The sequence below is a fragment of the Nymphaea colorata genome, chromosome 4, assembly GCF_008831285.2.
Source record: "Nymphaea colorata isolate Beijing-Zhang1983 chromosome 4, ASM883128v2, whole genome shotgun sequence".
Lineage (NCBI taxonomy): Eukaryota > Viridiplantae > Streptophyta > Magnoliopsida > Nymphaeales > Nymphaeaceae > Nymphaea > Nymphaea colorata.
In genome coordinates this window covers 9,097,590-9,114,405 of record NC_045141.1, presented here as the reverse complement: position 1 = coordinate 9,114,405, position 16,816 = coordinate 9,097,590, and the positions used below count along the sequence as shown (strand labels likewise).

Genomic DNA, 16,816 nt, shown 5'->3' with positions numbered 1-16,816 from the left:
GAATACCCTCTTGTCAGAATCATCCACAGAGCGAGGAGACGTGGTTAGCCCCTATTGAGATGAGTGAAAGTGATCAACATGCTAAGCTTCGTTGCATCCAAAAGTGGCAAGAGGAAGTGCAAGAGGAATTAGCAGGATTCTTCTCTGAGTTTGAAGATGATTTCTTGTGCAGTTCTGATGATGATCACACTATTACTTTGGAGCCAAGACCATCATTCAACAAATATAAGGCTCATCAAGAAGATCCACGAGTGAATCGTGAAGGCCCAATGGCTAAGAGTGGGCACATTGAATCGTATGAGAACAAGGAAAGATCTTTATCCACCCATTCTCTATTACAACAACAGATGATACATCCTAAGGAGGGTGGACAACAACAAAATGAAGAGGTGATTCACAGAGATAAGAATGAAAAACTCTACCCAAAAAGATGGAGAGCATTCCAGTACTCAGAGTCACCAAATTGCAATGAAGAGATGTGGAACCCCTCGAGTTCATGTGAGGATTACAAGTCGGAGTCACCAACATCAATTGACTCCAACGACATGAGCGCAACTGAGGTGCAATGGGCAGTACAGAGTAATTGTAAACAGAAAGACTACATCATCAACCAACAAGTACTACAAGCAGGTGGGCGCCTATGGCAAGCCCACGACAGAGGGAAGGCCCTCGCACATCAGGAGGGCACTATTGAGCAGCTACAAGGGCTGCAAAAGAGGGCTATAGGGCAACTCCCAAGGGATTATAGTCCTAAACAAGTGTAAAAACCACTACAACATGGTGGTAGAAAGTGGCAACCACATGACCGTGGTAAAGCCATGTCAACGAATGAGATCCAGAATGATGAAAGGTTGCTTGGGCAACCAATGAAGCGAATTGGACAGTTACCTCGAGACTATGGTCCAGACACATTGACCATAGCTAAACTCAGAGTTAAAAGGGCCATGTTCAAGGTTTATTCAAGAGGCCCAAGAAGATGTTTCCTCCATCTTAGGAACTCAGTGAAGGTGTTACCCAGAGACTATGGACCAGGGAGGAAACACAAGGTGAAAGATGACTGCGTGCGTCAGAGCCACCAAGAAACAAGTTCATAATGAGCTTGGGGACAAGCTCGATTTAAGGAGGGTGGATCTGGTACGAGCCTTAGTCCGAGTAGGCCTAACCAAGGCCAAAGGCACGGCCACAGTGAGAGATCACGGCTCAATGGAATTAAACTTCGAGCCTAGAGCAAATGCAGTGGGAGGTGCGGGAGGATATGCAACGGCTCTAGGACATGAATGAACTAGGTGAAGACCAGCAATTGGGGGAATCCGCGAGTTAGGATACTAGATCCATAGGACTTCTCTGGTATAGGCCATGGTCCATTCTTGAGTCGTATCGAAACCCAAGTCTCTAGAGTCGGTCTAGGACGAGTCTAGGGAGGTCTCTTGGCTGAATTGAGCTCAGCTCAATGAGGTTAAGGGATGTGTCAAGTCCGAAGTTTGGGCGGCAACCCGGACGAGGTCCCCACCTTGAGCTCACAAGGCTCAAGGGGCGTCTAGCTAGGACTTAGCCGCTTTTCACTTCTTGATTTGCTTTATTTGAGTTTGCGCCAATTCGGTTTTGGATTCAAACTTACCAAGGCGGGTTGTGCCTTGGATCCGTTTTGCTTTAGCATGTTCTGGATTTGGATTTGGGCTGGTTCCATGCATGGGAACCAGATTTATGTACTCATGTATATAAGGTTTTGATTCATGTGTAAATGAATGGAATTTTGGGAAATCAAGGTCATTTGCTTCTTTGCTCTCTCTCTCTCCTCACTTCTCTCTCTCTCTTCTCGTGTCTCTCTCTCTCTCTCTCTCTCTCACGTTCCCTCCAATCTCTTCTCCCAAGACCAGCATGCTGGCCCTCTACTTCCCCTTCCCCCTCACGTCTTCCTCTCCTCTCCTTCCCAACTCCTCACTATCTCCCCTCTCTTTCATTTACATCAATTCTCGTTGAAGAAGAAGGTGAGGGCTTTCTCTTGGGTGAGCCACGGCCCTAGGAGTTATCATCGTCTTCATCTTCGCATCTACCCAGCCACGTCTTGGGTGCAATATCTCTGCTACATCAGAGATATTAGAGGCCTAAGTTGAACAAGGAGGCTGCGTCTTCATCCAAGGAAGGACAGCAAACCCACGGTTTCCTCATACAAGGTTAGTTCTTGGATTCCTAAGGTGAAAGCTAAGCAACTACGTTGGTTTGGTTTGATCCAAGGTTTGACTTACAAGAAGAGGAGAAGTCTCGAGTCACAGCCGAGATTCCCTTCTTTTCCACGGTTGAAACTTGATTTAAACTAAGTTTTACGTGTCTTAGAAGATCCTAGGCATTGAGGCTTTCCTAGTTGAGAAATCACTCAAGGAAACGGCACAAGAAGAGTCGATCGATTCTAGTTTTCATCCGCGGTCCATCTCTGGAATTTCGCCGGCAAAATCAGAATCCCATCCTCAAGAAATCACGGTGAGACCATCTTGGACATGGGAATGGACCATATAAGGTGATTCCACGCAAAGAAAGAAGAAGATACACATTGGTTTCGCGAAGAACGGCCTAGGCGATAGCAAGCACCAAGTCACCGGGAACTTCTGGTTTTCCGGCGACCTCTGCCATAATTCCGGCCACATTTGGGGGATTCTGGTCATCATCACCCAAGGACCAAAGTGCCCTTCCTTGCCACGAAGTGGGACCATCATTTCCAAGGGTAAGTCCGTCCAAAAGTACTCCAAGGAGATATCGCATGGAGAGGAGATTTTCTAGGCGAGAATTAAGGGGAAACTCCTACATTCTAGCTTCAAAAAGTGGTACGAGCTTCATCCTTACCCATCTAAGTCTCTCCTAGCCCTTCATCCAGATCCTTAGGAGAAGATCTGACCCTTGATTTGCACGTGATTTGGAAGAGAATCCCCACATTTGGAATCATCATTCCACAAGGCGCCACCTCGCCACATTTGACTACATTGGAGGAGCCGGCGCCACTAGTGCCCACATTTGGAGGGATTTGCTCTTTAGTTTAGGTGATTCAATCATTAACCATCCCTAGATCCCAGCCACATCACATCCCACTTACCACCTTTGAATTTTCAGCCTTAGATCTAGAGGATTATCCTAGGTTCAAGTGTAGGAGTCCACCTTTTGATCCCACGTCAAACTCACTCACGTGATCCCTAACCCTCCTTAGTTCCTCATTAGCTCTCTCATTTAAACCCAAGCCACTCGTTCAATCATCCTTGAACCTAACCACCAGTTCCTAATCAACATCCCACATTCCCTTGTCTTAAGCCACCTCATTCTAGACCTCACACCCTTAGATCATCTTCCCTTACACCGTAGCCGAAGCCATCCAAGCCCCTATCGCTCCTAACCGGCCCTAATCCAGCCACACTTAGGATCATTACCAAGCTCTACGGCCGAGCTTTCCTCTATTGACTGTAGTTAGGTAATTCCTCAGCTAAGACCAAGCTGAATCCACCCATCCCCAGCCACGACTACAGCATTTGGTGTGCACCCTTGGGCATTTCATCCACTCGCCCAAGCGAATTGAGGTTGCTATCACCAAGCAACCGGATCCCGTGTGCTACCACGGCACTCAGCCAGGTGGGCTGAGCTAAGAGGCTCTCTCTCAGCTATATCTAGAGCCTACTGCCACACCCGGAGCAGCAGCATTTGTATTAGCTCCGTCAAAACCAGCAGCAGCAACCGAGTTGAAGAGAAGACATCAAAGACTTTACCAGCGATCTTCTCCAACTTGGCGTCTTTCTTGGCGTTGCAGCACCTTCCACCTTGGTGTCCCGATTTTCTCAGCTACAACCTGACGTCTGGAATTCATCCTCAACAGCACCTACAGCAGATCATCAAAGAATTCCAGAAGATTCATCAAATGAACCCCGAGCAAGCCTTGGGGAGGTACTTCATTTAGACTAGTTAGATTTGCTATTTTCCTTGCATAGTTTTGAATCGCTTCCGCATTTGTCCAGTATTCCTGTAGTTTTTCGGTGGCCTAGAGCCTAAGATCCGGCTACAAGGAGTGTGTTTGGTCTGAGTCTAGCCTTAGTTTCCTCTTTGAGTTGTGTTGGTTCAATCTTTAGGCGTCTTTAGACCCGTGTGGACCCTCTACGAGGATCTTGGGTGTAGGATCGACTCTAGGACTGGGCTGTCGCCTATACCGGAGTTAGGTCCTACCAATGTCATTCAATTTCAAGCAAATTTAGAAGTTAATTGAAAATTCAAAATCTTCAGAATTTTTAAGAGATTCTCAGTTGATCCCAAAATCAATTTTAAGACGTTTAAATCAATTTTCAAGGATCTTGGAATAAATTCGGATCAATCTTTGAATAAATTCAAACTAAATTTCAAGAATTTCTTAAAAGTTTCAAGTGAATCTCAAAGGTTTTAAAATCAAATTGAATGACTTTTAAATCAGTTTCAAAGTTTCAAGAGGGGCAAGCGAGTAAGTTTCAATCTGATTTTAAAGAGGAACTTAAAGTGATCAATTGTAATTTTATAAATTTTTAAAGTTATAAACTTTCAATTTTAACCTTTCGTTTCCTTTTTTTTTTTTTCCCCTCTTTCCGATTTCTTGCTCACCACGAATCCCTCTCTCCTCTCCACTCCCACCGGACCGCATTCTCTGGCCTTCTTGGGATGGAGAGCCTTGGCCTCTGAGTCCAAGTGAGCTGTGATGATCAGGGAAAAGTACCTTGAACATCATAGCATGTGGTCAAGGTCTCTTTGGTTTCGAAATCTCTTGTAAGGGTGTGGAGAATGATAAAATCAAGCATCACATGGCTTTTGAGCAATGGAAACAAAGTTTAGTTCTGGACGGACTACTGGAATGGAACAAGGTGTCTTCGGAGATGATTGTCAGTGGTTCTCCTTCCCTTAATGACTCAGCGAGTTCCTTCTTAGGTGAGGCAGACCTTATATAACTAGCTTAGAGCTATCCTGAGCAGCAGACTTTATATGGACTTAAGCTCTCTTTTAAGGTCACGGGAAGACAAACCGGTTTGGTCTTGTGACTCAGATGATAGTACCAGTAGAGGAAGTGAAAAGCCAGCCTGTTTTATGTCATTTTACTAAAAAAATGATAATGAAATGATGAAATTAATTTTGATAATAAACAAAATATACAATTTTTTTTTTTTAGAGTTGCAACTGTTCTTCTAAATATTGCATTGGGTTCCCAAAATTTGCCAGCCTTTCATCACTCATGCATATTTAAAAGGTTGTACCATGAGAAGGGAAGTTGGGCACGTTCCCTACCCGCTCATTTTTGTTTCTTTTCTTCCACTTCCTTGAGAGCACATGGACGGTGTTAGGTTTCGTTTATTTTTTGTGTAGGGATAGCATAACATCGCATATGTCATGGCCTGCTCTTGTACATGCCTGCGTAGATGGGGTTCCACAACATGGAAGTAGGGATGTCAATATATCCGATTTGAATCGGATATCCGACCAAACCAATTTGAAAAAATAAGATACCGAAATTTTTTTTAATATGCGATTAAGAAATTGGATAGGATTCGGATTTAATAAATGGCATCCTATTTGATTCATATTCAGATTCGGATATACATAATTATCTGATCGAATTTGGATACGGATTTGGATCGATTTCATTTTTAGACGAATATCATGTATCTGATGCTATTAATTTTTGAAAATTGGCAACATCCAGTTCAAAATTTGGATTCGAATTCGGATATAAATATAAAAATCGGATTCAGATCGAATTCGGATTGTAAAATCGGGTTTCAGATTCAGATATGATTTTTCTTTATTCGAATTTGAATCCGAATTTAAATGTGAACATGTGAATATCAAAAAAATGGATATGATTACTCGATGGGGTTGACATCCCTATATGTATGTACGTATGATCTAAGTTAAATGATGTGGTATGATTGGCATGTTGTAATGTATATCACTGTTTCCTTGAGCAGGCAACTCACTCACACAAAGGATTGTCATCAAGAGTACGTACGCTGTTTTCCTTTGATCTACTTGATAGACATGGACGGTATAGCGTCGTATAGCTAATAATGTCTTCCTTTTTCAATTTTCCAGCATTTCCATATTATATGCATGATTTAAACTGAACCATCCATACCATATGGTTGTCATGCTACATGTTATGCTCGTGTGTCTGTCGGCATGGCTTGCATAATTTCAATGTGCACCGTATGGATAAATACTTAATTCACTATAGATGCGCATGGTATATCTATGCATGCAGTACGTGAATCACGCCATGCACGCTGTGGGTGGTATATTTAGCATGTATGACTTCTCACGCCATGCACAGTACTATGATGGTATATAGCATCTAAGACTTCTCTGTTGGTGATGGTAGTATGACCATTTACTGAAAGTAATTATACCATACCATAAAAAGAAGAGAAACCATCCGTGAAAGTAGCAGCTATATTAGGTCCCGTGTTAACAAAGAGCACTTCTGCTCTGAAATGAAAATAAAACATACAAGCACAAATGAATATTAACAAAAACACCGCTTTATGATTTTCTCTTCTGATCCTCTATCTGTTTTGGTTTCCCATTTTCTTTATTATTTTTGTTCACTTAATTTTCTTTGTGGACTTGATTACAACCTTCTTCTTTTACTTAAATATCACCATCGTTGGTTGCTCTCGGTGGGCAGCTTGTCAGTGGCCTCGCTGATCTTGGGAGGTAGTTGGCAATGGCCGCTGCATTTCCCGGTAAGACCCACATCCTTAAAACCTCAAGTAAACAAAAGTATACCCAAATAAATAAATAAACAAAAACTTACCCTGGGCTTGGAGGAAGCCATGCTGCTGTCATGGCAATGATGGTTGGAGGTCGCCGGACCTTGCCAGAGGCCGGTGACGGCCTGGGTCGCCCATGGGACTCCCTTTGGAAGAAGAGAGAACTTGAGGGAGAGGTAGAAGCGAGAGAAACGAGAGAAGAAAATGTGAGAAACGGTCGCAAGGAGCGATTATATACCTTTTGTAAGAATTTTTGAATTTATTCCATATTATATATTGATTTATTAAAACCCTTATCCCACCTCATTTCTTAAGGTTCTATTTTGAGACTAGCACCTTTATTTTGAAAATTTTGGAACTTTATGTGTTTCTAAGTTTTAAAAAGAATGTTCTAATGTCTCTAAAATCCATTTTACCTGGTTTTAAGTATTAGAAAAGAGATTCTAATAATAATTTTAATAAAAATCTAATTGTCAACTTCTCTTTTTATTTCCAAGTCATTTCTATCGGGCCGAATTGTTTTTTCCTTGTTCCCATTAAGAGCGCTTTCAGCAAACATATTTTACCTCAGTTTGAGACATTGGGATCCTTATTCAATTTTCTTAGAAACAAGAGAATGGTTCCATACTCTCTCTCTCTCTCTCTCCCTCTCTCTCTCTCTCTCTCCCTCTCTCTCGCTATATACATATATATACCTACCTGTTATTGAAAATGGATTTAGATTTAGATCCAACTTGGTTGAATAACATATATTTCAATATTGTAATTGATTTGGATTTGAGACAAACTTCTTTAAAAATAAAATGCATACCTTGGTTGTTTTAAACAGATCTGCATAAGATTTGATTTAGCTTGAAAATATATGTTTTGGATCTTCTAAAAGAATTTGAATTTGGATCCAATCTACTTTAACAATAGAGTGCTCATAGTTTAAATCATATATGGACTTGGATTCAATTTTTTTGGAAATAGATATTTCAGTTATTTTCAATGAACTTAGATTTATGTCTAACTTGTTTATACACTAAATACATATTTTACTTGTTGAGAAGTTTTGGATATGGATCCAATTTGTTTCTAAAACATTTGGATCTGGATCTAGCTAAGCTGAGACATAGATGCCTTAGGAGTTGTGTTTTTCAAGCCTAAGCATTTGTTTGAATTAATACTCGAGACCTAGACTTCTATGCTAATGAATGAAATACATGTGTATACACAATTGAGATTTGGTCCTGATGACCAGAAACTTATCTAATGTCATTTATCTAAGTTCAGATATGCTACATATCATGTTGTTAATTATGTGATGATCACATGCAGTAAACAGATCATATGAGAAAAAAAAATATACATCGAAAGTATGCTTAAATGTATAAACTAAACAATGAAGGCTCATAATGATTAATGCACATCTGGCCTGACCTTAGATGGTCCGAACTATTTAAAGAAACTGAGTGACACTATCTCTCGGCTTGAGGAAGGAGGTGAGGGTGGACCTTCTGCGTAAGTGAGGCTGGGCAAGGCCAATACTCGTCACCTATGTTGTTTGTTGTTGTCTATGATATGTGTATACCTAGACACACCTGTTTTGGGGTGACCAGTTCAACTGTCTATGTATGTACGTATATATCAACTAGCTAAGCATTAGACGAAGCAATATTAAAACAGTGATGTGAAATTGAAGAGATGGGTGCTAGCTAAATATACCAAGTTGTGGAAAGGTGGTGGTATGAACTTAGAGCCATCTACACAATGTTTTTCAATTTTTCAGATTGATTAAATAATGAACCAGACTACATCCTGCTGGATCAATGGCATGCCCCTATGAATATTTTGTTGCAGAAGAATCATAGGCACAACTGAAAAACACATCAACAATCTCTTGAGAAAATAACAATTGTTTACTTTATATCTGTTGTTGCAAAATGCAAGCCTTGAGCAAGGAAAATAGTGAGAATCATTTCAAACAAACGTACATATGCGAACTAAAAGCTCTCTTTCATTTAAAGATGAAATTGTAAGTTGAAAACGTTTGTCTCATGTTATTTTCTCCCAATCGTATTATGTTGGTATATCAAATATCAAGTTTTATTGCATTAAGTATACTTATTGTAAGTTGTATGGTAAATTAGATTGTAAATTGTAAGAAACTATTTATCATATGGCATTAAAATGTATATATTATTGTCCTACATGCGGTTAATCGATTAAGTTGTAAGCCAAAAGCACTTGTCCCATATTATTTTTCTCTTTGTTTAGTGAAGATTAGGGCAAATGGAAGAAGGTTTTTTTTATGGGAAGTTTATCACGCTTAGTCATGTGATATTCTTCCACTTCTTCCTCTTCATTTATTTTATTTTTTCTCTTTTTTGTGATTATTGGGTCTTTGGAGTATAGACATGATATATTACCCTCTTGTAGTCATTTTCATATTATACAGTGGATTTGTTGTGCAGTTACTCTCAACCTTGTGGTTTTTACCTTTCATTTTGAAAGGGTTTTCACGTTAAAATTGGTCTTTCTTTGTTTGATATTATCGTTTTGTCATTTGTTTCATTACTGTGCATCAATATATATATATATATATATATATATATATATATATATATATATATATATATATATATTATTGTGAGATCCTTTGGATGATAAGGTTTTATTTTTAGAGCTCGAGTAGAAGAAGTATTTTGCTTGCTTGTGCATGAGATAAAAGTGCTTATTTAAAGGTTGTTGGAAGCGATCCTCTCCAATTGTGAAGTTCAATCATTCTGTTTGTGCTCATTTTCCCAACACCAACACCATGTCTCACAAGCCATCTTGGTGTGCATGATTTGGCTTACATTCACCTTGATCCAGCTAAGAGCTAGCTCTTCCGGCCTTTCCCGCTTGAGAAATGCAGCATTGATGCTTTTCTCACCATTGTCATTGGGGAGATGCTAATGAGGAGCCTCTTCTTTTCAATCAACAAACAGCAATAGGTCTTGAGACAGATTCAAGTTGACTCTTCCAAGGCAAATGATGACCTCGGTTCAGCTTGACAGACATAGGACTTGAGACAAAGACGAGGCAGCCATGACTAAACTTGCGGGCTTTGAAAAGCAATATTCAAAGGAGAAAATGTATCTCTGATACCATAAAGTGACAAAAGAAATACACGAATTGCACAAACTCTGGGCAACAACAACAATCTCGGAGGTTCATCTATTTACTTTTACACTGCCTATGCAAGGATGTACATGATGAGTACACATGAAGAAAGATGCCATTGTAAATAGGTAGAGATACGGATGGCTGCAAAATTGTAAACAATTCTCTCTGACACAGAAATAGACCTCAATAGAATTTTATGCTCGTTCAAATTCTCCATGATTGTAGGGGGAACAAGTTGATCTTGCCAACCTCCATAAAGACTTGAGACTACCTTCGACTCACTTCCCTTAACACCATTCAGCCAAAAGTTTGTGTCTCGGCCACTGCTGTAAAGTATTCCCATAGCGCTAACTCCATGCTTGCAGTCCAGATTCTTGTAATGGTAGCACTGTATTTTCAATCTGTTCGAGGGTTTAAGGCAGGAAAGTAAGGGTGAGGTCGGGCCCCCTCATGTGACGCCCACGTCATGTTTGATAATTTGTGCATATACAACCCTCCCCCTGTCGTTTGTACTTTATACAGGCTTGCCTCTCTCATCCCTGTATTTACCTTCCCCAGTACAAATTTGCATCATTCATTCGTTTAGTGTTTTTTTTTTTTTTTCTTCTAGTGTTTAAATAGTAGTATTTCATAAATACTACACAAAATCGCTACCTGCCCCCGGTGGGAAAAGGAAAAGGCAGGCGATACAAAGCGACCGCTTTCCGCTGAAATAATTACCGAAACAAAATAATGGAAGAAGGGAAGTTGATCTTGGACATTGTTGTTGCAGGAGAAGAAGCGACGCGCAGATTTAAAACGTGATGTTCTTGATATTGCAAGATCCACATAGAGGCAGACCAAGAAAGAAAACAGGAAAGGAGAAGTCTGCGTAGAGAGAGAAAGGGATGGGATTCCCAAGCCCCCTCCATGGCGTCCTGAACGTGACAATCTTTGGAGCAGCTCACCTTCATCACTCCATTCACGGCCTCGCTCTCCAGGTGCACACTTCTCTCTCTCTCTCTCCCCCTCTCTCATACACGCACACACACATCCACCATGGCTAGGCTGCCATCAAGCTTCTGATGGGTGCTTTTTGTTAAATTTGGGTGCGTTCTACAGAGATTAGTGAAAATGGCAGCTCCATTTATCGTTATCTTTTCCGTTCTCTCTCTCCTGCGGGCGGAAGTTTTGTTACTGGGTAAAGGGTATTTTGTCTTTTGATCTTTTCTGTGGAACGTTTCTGATTTCTTGATTTTCGGTCTGAAAACGGAAATCTATGTCCATAAAGCAGGAAACTTCCCATCTGTCGATTGATCGGTGGAAACTAATGCCGAGAAGAACACTCCTTTCTCTCTGTTATCCAATTCTCTGATTGTTGGTTCTCTTTTTTCTTTTTCTCTTTTTTGGTCCTTTCCCCTTTGCATTTTCTTAGATTAAGGACGCAAAGTTGATAAAGGGGTTGAATGTTCTAAATTACTAAAACTTGGTGTTATTGTTAATTTGTTCTTCAACTCATGGTTAACCATCTTACAACTTCATGACTTGTAAGTTGTTCTTAGGAAACTAAATTTATGTTAGGTCGAAGATTGCTAATCCCGTTAGCTAGTCTCACCTTCGAAGGGTTCTCCTTCATCATCATCATGATCTTCTTCTTCTTCTAGACTGGTACATTTTTTAATTTGGATATGATGTCTCTGGATCCAGATGAGAAATCGGTTGCCCAAATCTAATTGGATCTGGTCCACCGCAAGCGGATAATATGGATTTTGCTCATTCTGTGTAGCCTCACATTACCAATGCCGTAGTCCAACATTAGCTGAATTGCAGCAGTTAGGTGGATCCTTAAAGATTGGGGTATTGTACTGGATCCAATAGTGCGAGCACATAGCTTTTAAGAAGGCAGTGGTGGAGCCACATATGAGCTAGTTGTCTACACCTACCCTTTTCATTTTCACATTAACATCTTTAAATATTTGTTTTGTTATATATATATATATATATAACGTGTAATTTAAAAAAAAAAAAATCTAAGTCTGCCACTCCGAAGAAAAGAGGACGGAGGGCCTTCTTTTTGTAACCCAGATAGCGCCTTTCAACTAGGCCTGAATGAATGACCATGGATAAAAATCGTCGGAGATAAAGAAGCAACGCATCTTTCAACAACGCCTTTGGCAAAGCTCTTTTTGCGTCGGTGCTCAATAGCTCCGACACCATGACTGTAACTGCATTTTTTGTTGTAGTTTCGTTACTTGGTAAACACTTAATCATGTCCTTCGATCTGTGAATAGGCCCTGGAGAAAGTTGAGGAGTCATTGCACCTAAAAGGCCTCCCTCACAGCAAGCTCTATGCAACAGTAGACATTGGACTTGATCGGCTTGCCCGTACCCGGACGGTGAAGTTTCATGCCACGAACCCAGCATGGAACGAGTCCTTCAGGATCCACACAGCCCACACCACAGACACCATTGTCATCTCTATCAAGGATCAGCTGCCTGTGAGCGCCAAGGTTGTCGGCCGGGCCAAGATCGCCGTCACCGAACAATTCCTCGCCGGAGAACCGATCGAAGGATGGTTTGAATTATTTACTGATGAGGGTCACAAGCTCAACGAAGCGAACGTCCATGTGAGACTCGGATTTACCCACGTTTCGGCGGATCCACACTGGGGCCGCGGCATCATGGATCCAAAATTCTCCGGCGTACCAAACACTTTCTTCCCACTTAGGCCAAATTGTCATGTTGCACTCTACCAAAACTCTCATCTCTCAAATGAATACCAACCACCCATCTCTCTCTTTGGCAATGAAAGGTACGAGCCGGCAAGATACTGGGAGGATCTATACAAGGCCATTGATCGAGCTCAGTACTTTGTTTATGTAGCAGGTTGGTCGGTCAACGTGTCCTTGACACTTGTTCGCGACCCGAGTCGTCCCGTACCAGGGTCCGAAGGTAAGGCTATAGGCCAACTACTTAAGGAGAAGGCCGATCAGGGTTTGACTGTGTTGGTCATGGTCTGGCAAGACCGGACCTCGATAACTTTGCTGGGCAACGCTGGCCTCATGAAGACGCATGACACCATGACCTTGAAGTACTTTGAAAAGACCAAGGTGAAGTGTTTCCTCTGTCCAAGGAACCCGGACCCTTCGCTGAGTGCGGTTCAGCACGTCGAAGTCGGGACTGAGTTCACTCATCACCAGAAGACTGTGATTGTTGATGCCGAAGGAAGGCTTGGCTCGACTCGGAAAATAGTAAGCTTCATTGGTGGCATCGACCTTTGTGATGGAAGGTAACTTCTCCTCGGTGCTATTAAAGCTTCACAGATATCAGTTGACAATTTGCTTGCATGTCCTGTGCCTAAAGAATAACCTTAATATTTTAATCGATTCCACTTGTGTTGAATAAAAATACAGAGGGACCACCTGGTTTTCTTTTACATGCAATGGTAACTGAGGAATGTCTGGTAATTTTTATATACTCTCCAATCCGGTACTGATATGAGAGAATGAGTTTTACCTTCACTGATGCGATACTGAAAGCTGCAGGCAGCAGCATTATTTAGAAGTCTTCCATCATGAGAAGCAAAAGAGTTTTGAAATTATGAAAAATTTCTGTATAATGAGATGAAGCTTCAAAAGGCTTCTTTCTTTTGTACCTTTCTCAATGCCATGCCACCAGACTAAAAGATTCCACTGAAGATAGAGTTCTTATTCTGAATAATGACTCCTTTAGTTAAATCTTGCCTTACTGAAACGATTGTCTGAATTTTAAGCACATTGTGAAATGACACTAAACTGTCTTTGATAATCTGCAGTTATATGATAATACAGTTTTAGAGATTGCAGTTTGTACTTAATAGGAATTTTGGTGGGATTATGCAGGTACGATACTGAGCATCATCCACTATTCCGCAAGCTCGACACTGACTACTTGCATGACTTCCAACAGAAGAATTTCGACTATGCAGACCTTGAACATGGAGGCCCGCGTGAGCCCTGGCACGACCTTCACTCTTGTGTTGAAGGCCAAGCTGCTTGGGATGTCCTTGCTAATTTTGAACAGCGATGGCGAAAGCAGTCCTCATCAGAACTTGCAGATGCCCTCCTTGAAATAAGCGGCTTGCCTGATATCTTTCCTCCACCTGCGTCTTATCATTCTGGAAATGAGAATTCCCAATCTTGGTCAGTCCAAATTTTCAGATCCATTGACGATGCCTCAGTCATTGGATTCCCTGAAGATCCTGCTGCTGCCTCTGCAATTGGATTGATCAAAGGCAAAAATGTCACAATTGAGAGAAGCATACATACTGGATACATCGAAGCAATAAGGAGAGCAAAGAGGTTCATTTACATAGAAAACCAATATTTCTTTGGCAGCTGTTTTGCATGGTCGGAAGCAAGAGACTCCGAGTGTTTGAATTTGGTTCCTATTGAGATCGCATTAAAGATTGCTAGTAAGGTAAGAGCTGGGGAAAGATTTTGTGTTTATGTGGTAACACCAATGTGGCCTGAAGGGAAGCCAGATTCTGACACGGTGCAGGCAATTCTTTACTGGAACCGATTGACTATGGAGATGATGTACAAAATCATAGACGAGGCCATTGAAGAGGTTGGTATGAAAGGCAGAGCTAGTGTCTCTGACTATCTGAATTTCTACTGTTTGGGAAGTAGGGAAATTAAAAAGCCAGGCGAATATGAACCACCTAAATCACCAGAAGTGGGAAGCCATTACTGGCGTGTTCAGCAGCAAAGGAGGTTCCTGATATATGTGCATGCTAAGGTCATGATCGGTAAGAGCAGAAACCCTATGCTTTACACGTTCACATCATGAACAATCAAGTTCCCTAAACTCCAATAGCTAACTACCTTTGAGGTGTCTGGGCATCCGGAAAATACAAGTCCATGCAACTTCATAGTTTCATATTTATACCTAGTTCATCATTTCCATTTTTTCTGTAAACAATTGGAGTCCATCAGTGCTTGATCTGAGTTTTCTTTCGCCTCAGTTCAAGTTTAATTTGTGCCACTCCAACAGCCCTTGTGTCGGAAAGGAAGTCCTATTTTTCGCCTCTTTATTAATCCTTTGGGACTTTACTCTGTCAGTCTAATCATTTTAAAGTCGAGCTGATTCACGAAAGCTCTTGTTGTTGTCACTTAGCGAAACTCATAAAAGTCACCAGACCAACTTTGAACTAGAACCGAATTTGCGTGAACGTGGGTTCATAATATTGTTCAAGCTAATCTAATTGGCTATTTTTTATGCAAATCAGACCTGTCATTTCATGTTAAAACAAAGTCATTTCATAATGCCAGTTCCAATCTGTGAATTAGACAGCCTGACACGAATTTGATTGTCTGAACCATCTATTTGGCAGTTCTGGTAGTAAGGAATTTTATGTGCCGGAATATCTTGTTTCCTGTATTTCTGTTGTTCTGTCATGGAGGGCCTATACAACCTTGCAGCTTCTAGCTAAGCAGAAGTTGGTTGCATGTCTTTTCCTTTTTGCAGTGGATGATGAGTACATCATAATTGGATCTGCAAATTTGAACCAACGGTCACTAGATGGAGGAAGGGATACAGAGATCGCCCATGGTTCATTCCAACCAGATCACATCAATGGACCGAATGGCCCTGCTCGTGGTCACATATATGGCTTCAGAATGTCCCTTTGGTACGAACATTTCGCAAGCAAGTACATGGAGAACATGGATGTTTTTAATGAACCAGAGAGCCTAGCGTGTGTGAGGTTGGTAAACAAGATTGCGCAGCACGTGTGGGAGCTATACACTGGAGATGAAGTGGTGGAGCTTCCTGGGCATCTTCTACCGTTCCCTGTCAGGGTCTTAGACAATGGGAATCTAGTGAATTGGAATGAGGACGGCACATTTCCAGACACTAGTGCTAGTGTCAAGGGAAAGAAATCAACCATCCTTCCTCCGATTCTCACTACATAGGAGGACGTTCCATGTTTTCTTCACTTTGTTTGAAGTTGTCAATTGGGTACCTTCTGAGAAGTGAACACGGGAAAAATTTTCTTTTCGGTTGAATGATCCAAGCTTGGCCGAGTTTAATGGTGATCATCAAACATAGAGGCTCCCTTTCTCTCTCCTTTACTCGCCCTCCGTCGCTAGATTAGTTCCGCTTGTTCCAGCCAATAGTTGAACTGCAGAACGAACTTTCTGCTTTGAGGGCTGAGGAGTTAGATATTAATTTGTTATAAGATATAAGATCTTTATCCCACCCAATCTTCCTCTTTGTCAATGGAGCAGATTATCATTTTACCTGCGATGGATCATCCATCAGGTGGTTGGGGCATTCCATCATCATCATCATAGGTGAAATGCTATGACATACAAGTCACCCTCCTTTGTCAGAAATTTAGAAGTGCTTAATGATGTTTGGGTTTCCAACGTTCATGTTATGAGGTAATTTGGAAATTCCAAAAACTATTTGAGGAGTGTTAAAACCGCATGTTGATTACAAATTCACAAGTAACCCAGGACGGGAGCCCTCTCCCCCGACCCCTCAGTGTTGAAAAAATTTAAGAAAAAAAATACCATGTAAAATTTACTAAAATTGTCATTCAGCCCTGATAAAAAAATCGGAAATTTATAGAGTGACCCTTTTGGAAAAATTCCAAGCCCCACCCTTACAGGGAAATTACTTTATCTTCAGATTGTTGGAGTTTTCTTGAACTTCATATTGTCGCAATGCCCATATAAGTTCTAGATCCATGGCTTGAACTTGCTAAACCAATTTTAGAAAAGAATATGAAACGTATTGGTAACGTCGTTTTTCATATTCTCTTTTGAGAACAACCATATCTAATTTATCAAGGTTCCAAAAGAGTGCTTTATTTGTTCACAAAATTTTGCAATCTATCGTCAATGTTGCTTTACTGGCCTGGCCTTATCAAATATTGAAGTTTC

The 16,816-nt window shown here is 41.1% G+C and overlaps 1 protein-coding gene across 1 annotated transcript; it reads left to right on the top strand.

The window, feature by feature from the left end:
• Positions 1–10,545: 10,545 nt before the first annotated feature.
• Positions 10,546–15,976, top strand: LOC116253133 (phospholipase D alpha 1-like). The gene is made up of 4 exons (XM_031627908.2): positions 10,546–10,888; positions 12,179–13,176; positions 13,769–14,676; positions 15,396–15,976. The coding sequence occupies exons 1-4, from the start codon at positions 10,796–10,798 to the stop codon at positions 15,839–15,841; spliced, it is 2,445 nt and encodes an 814-aa protein (XP_031483768.1). The 5' UTR covers positions 10,546–10,795; the 3' UTR covers positions 15,842–15,976.
• The last annotated feature ends 840 nt before the right edge of the window (positions 15,977–16,816 follow it).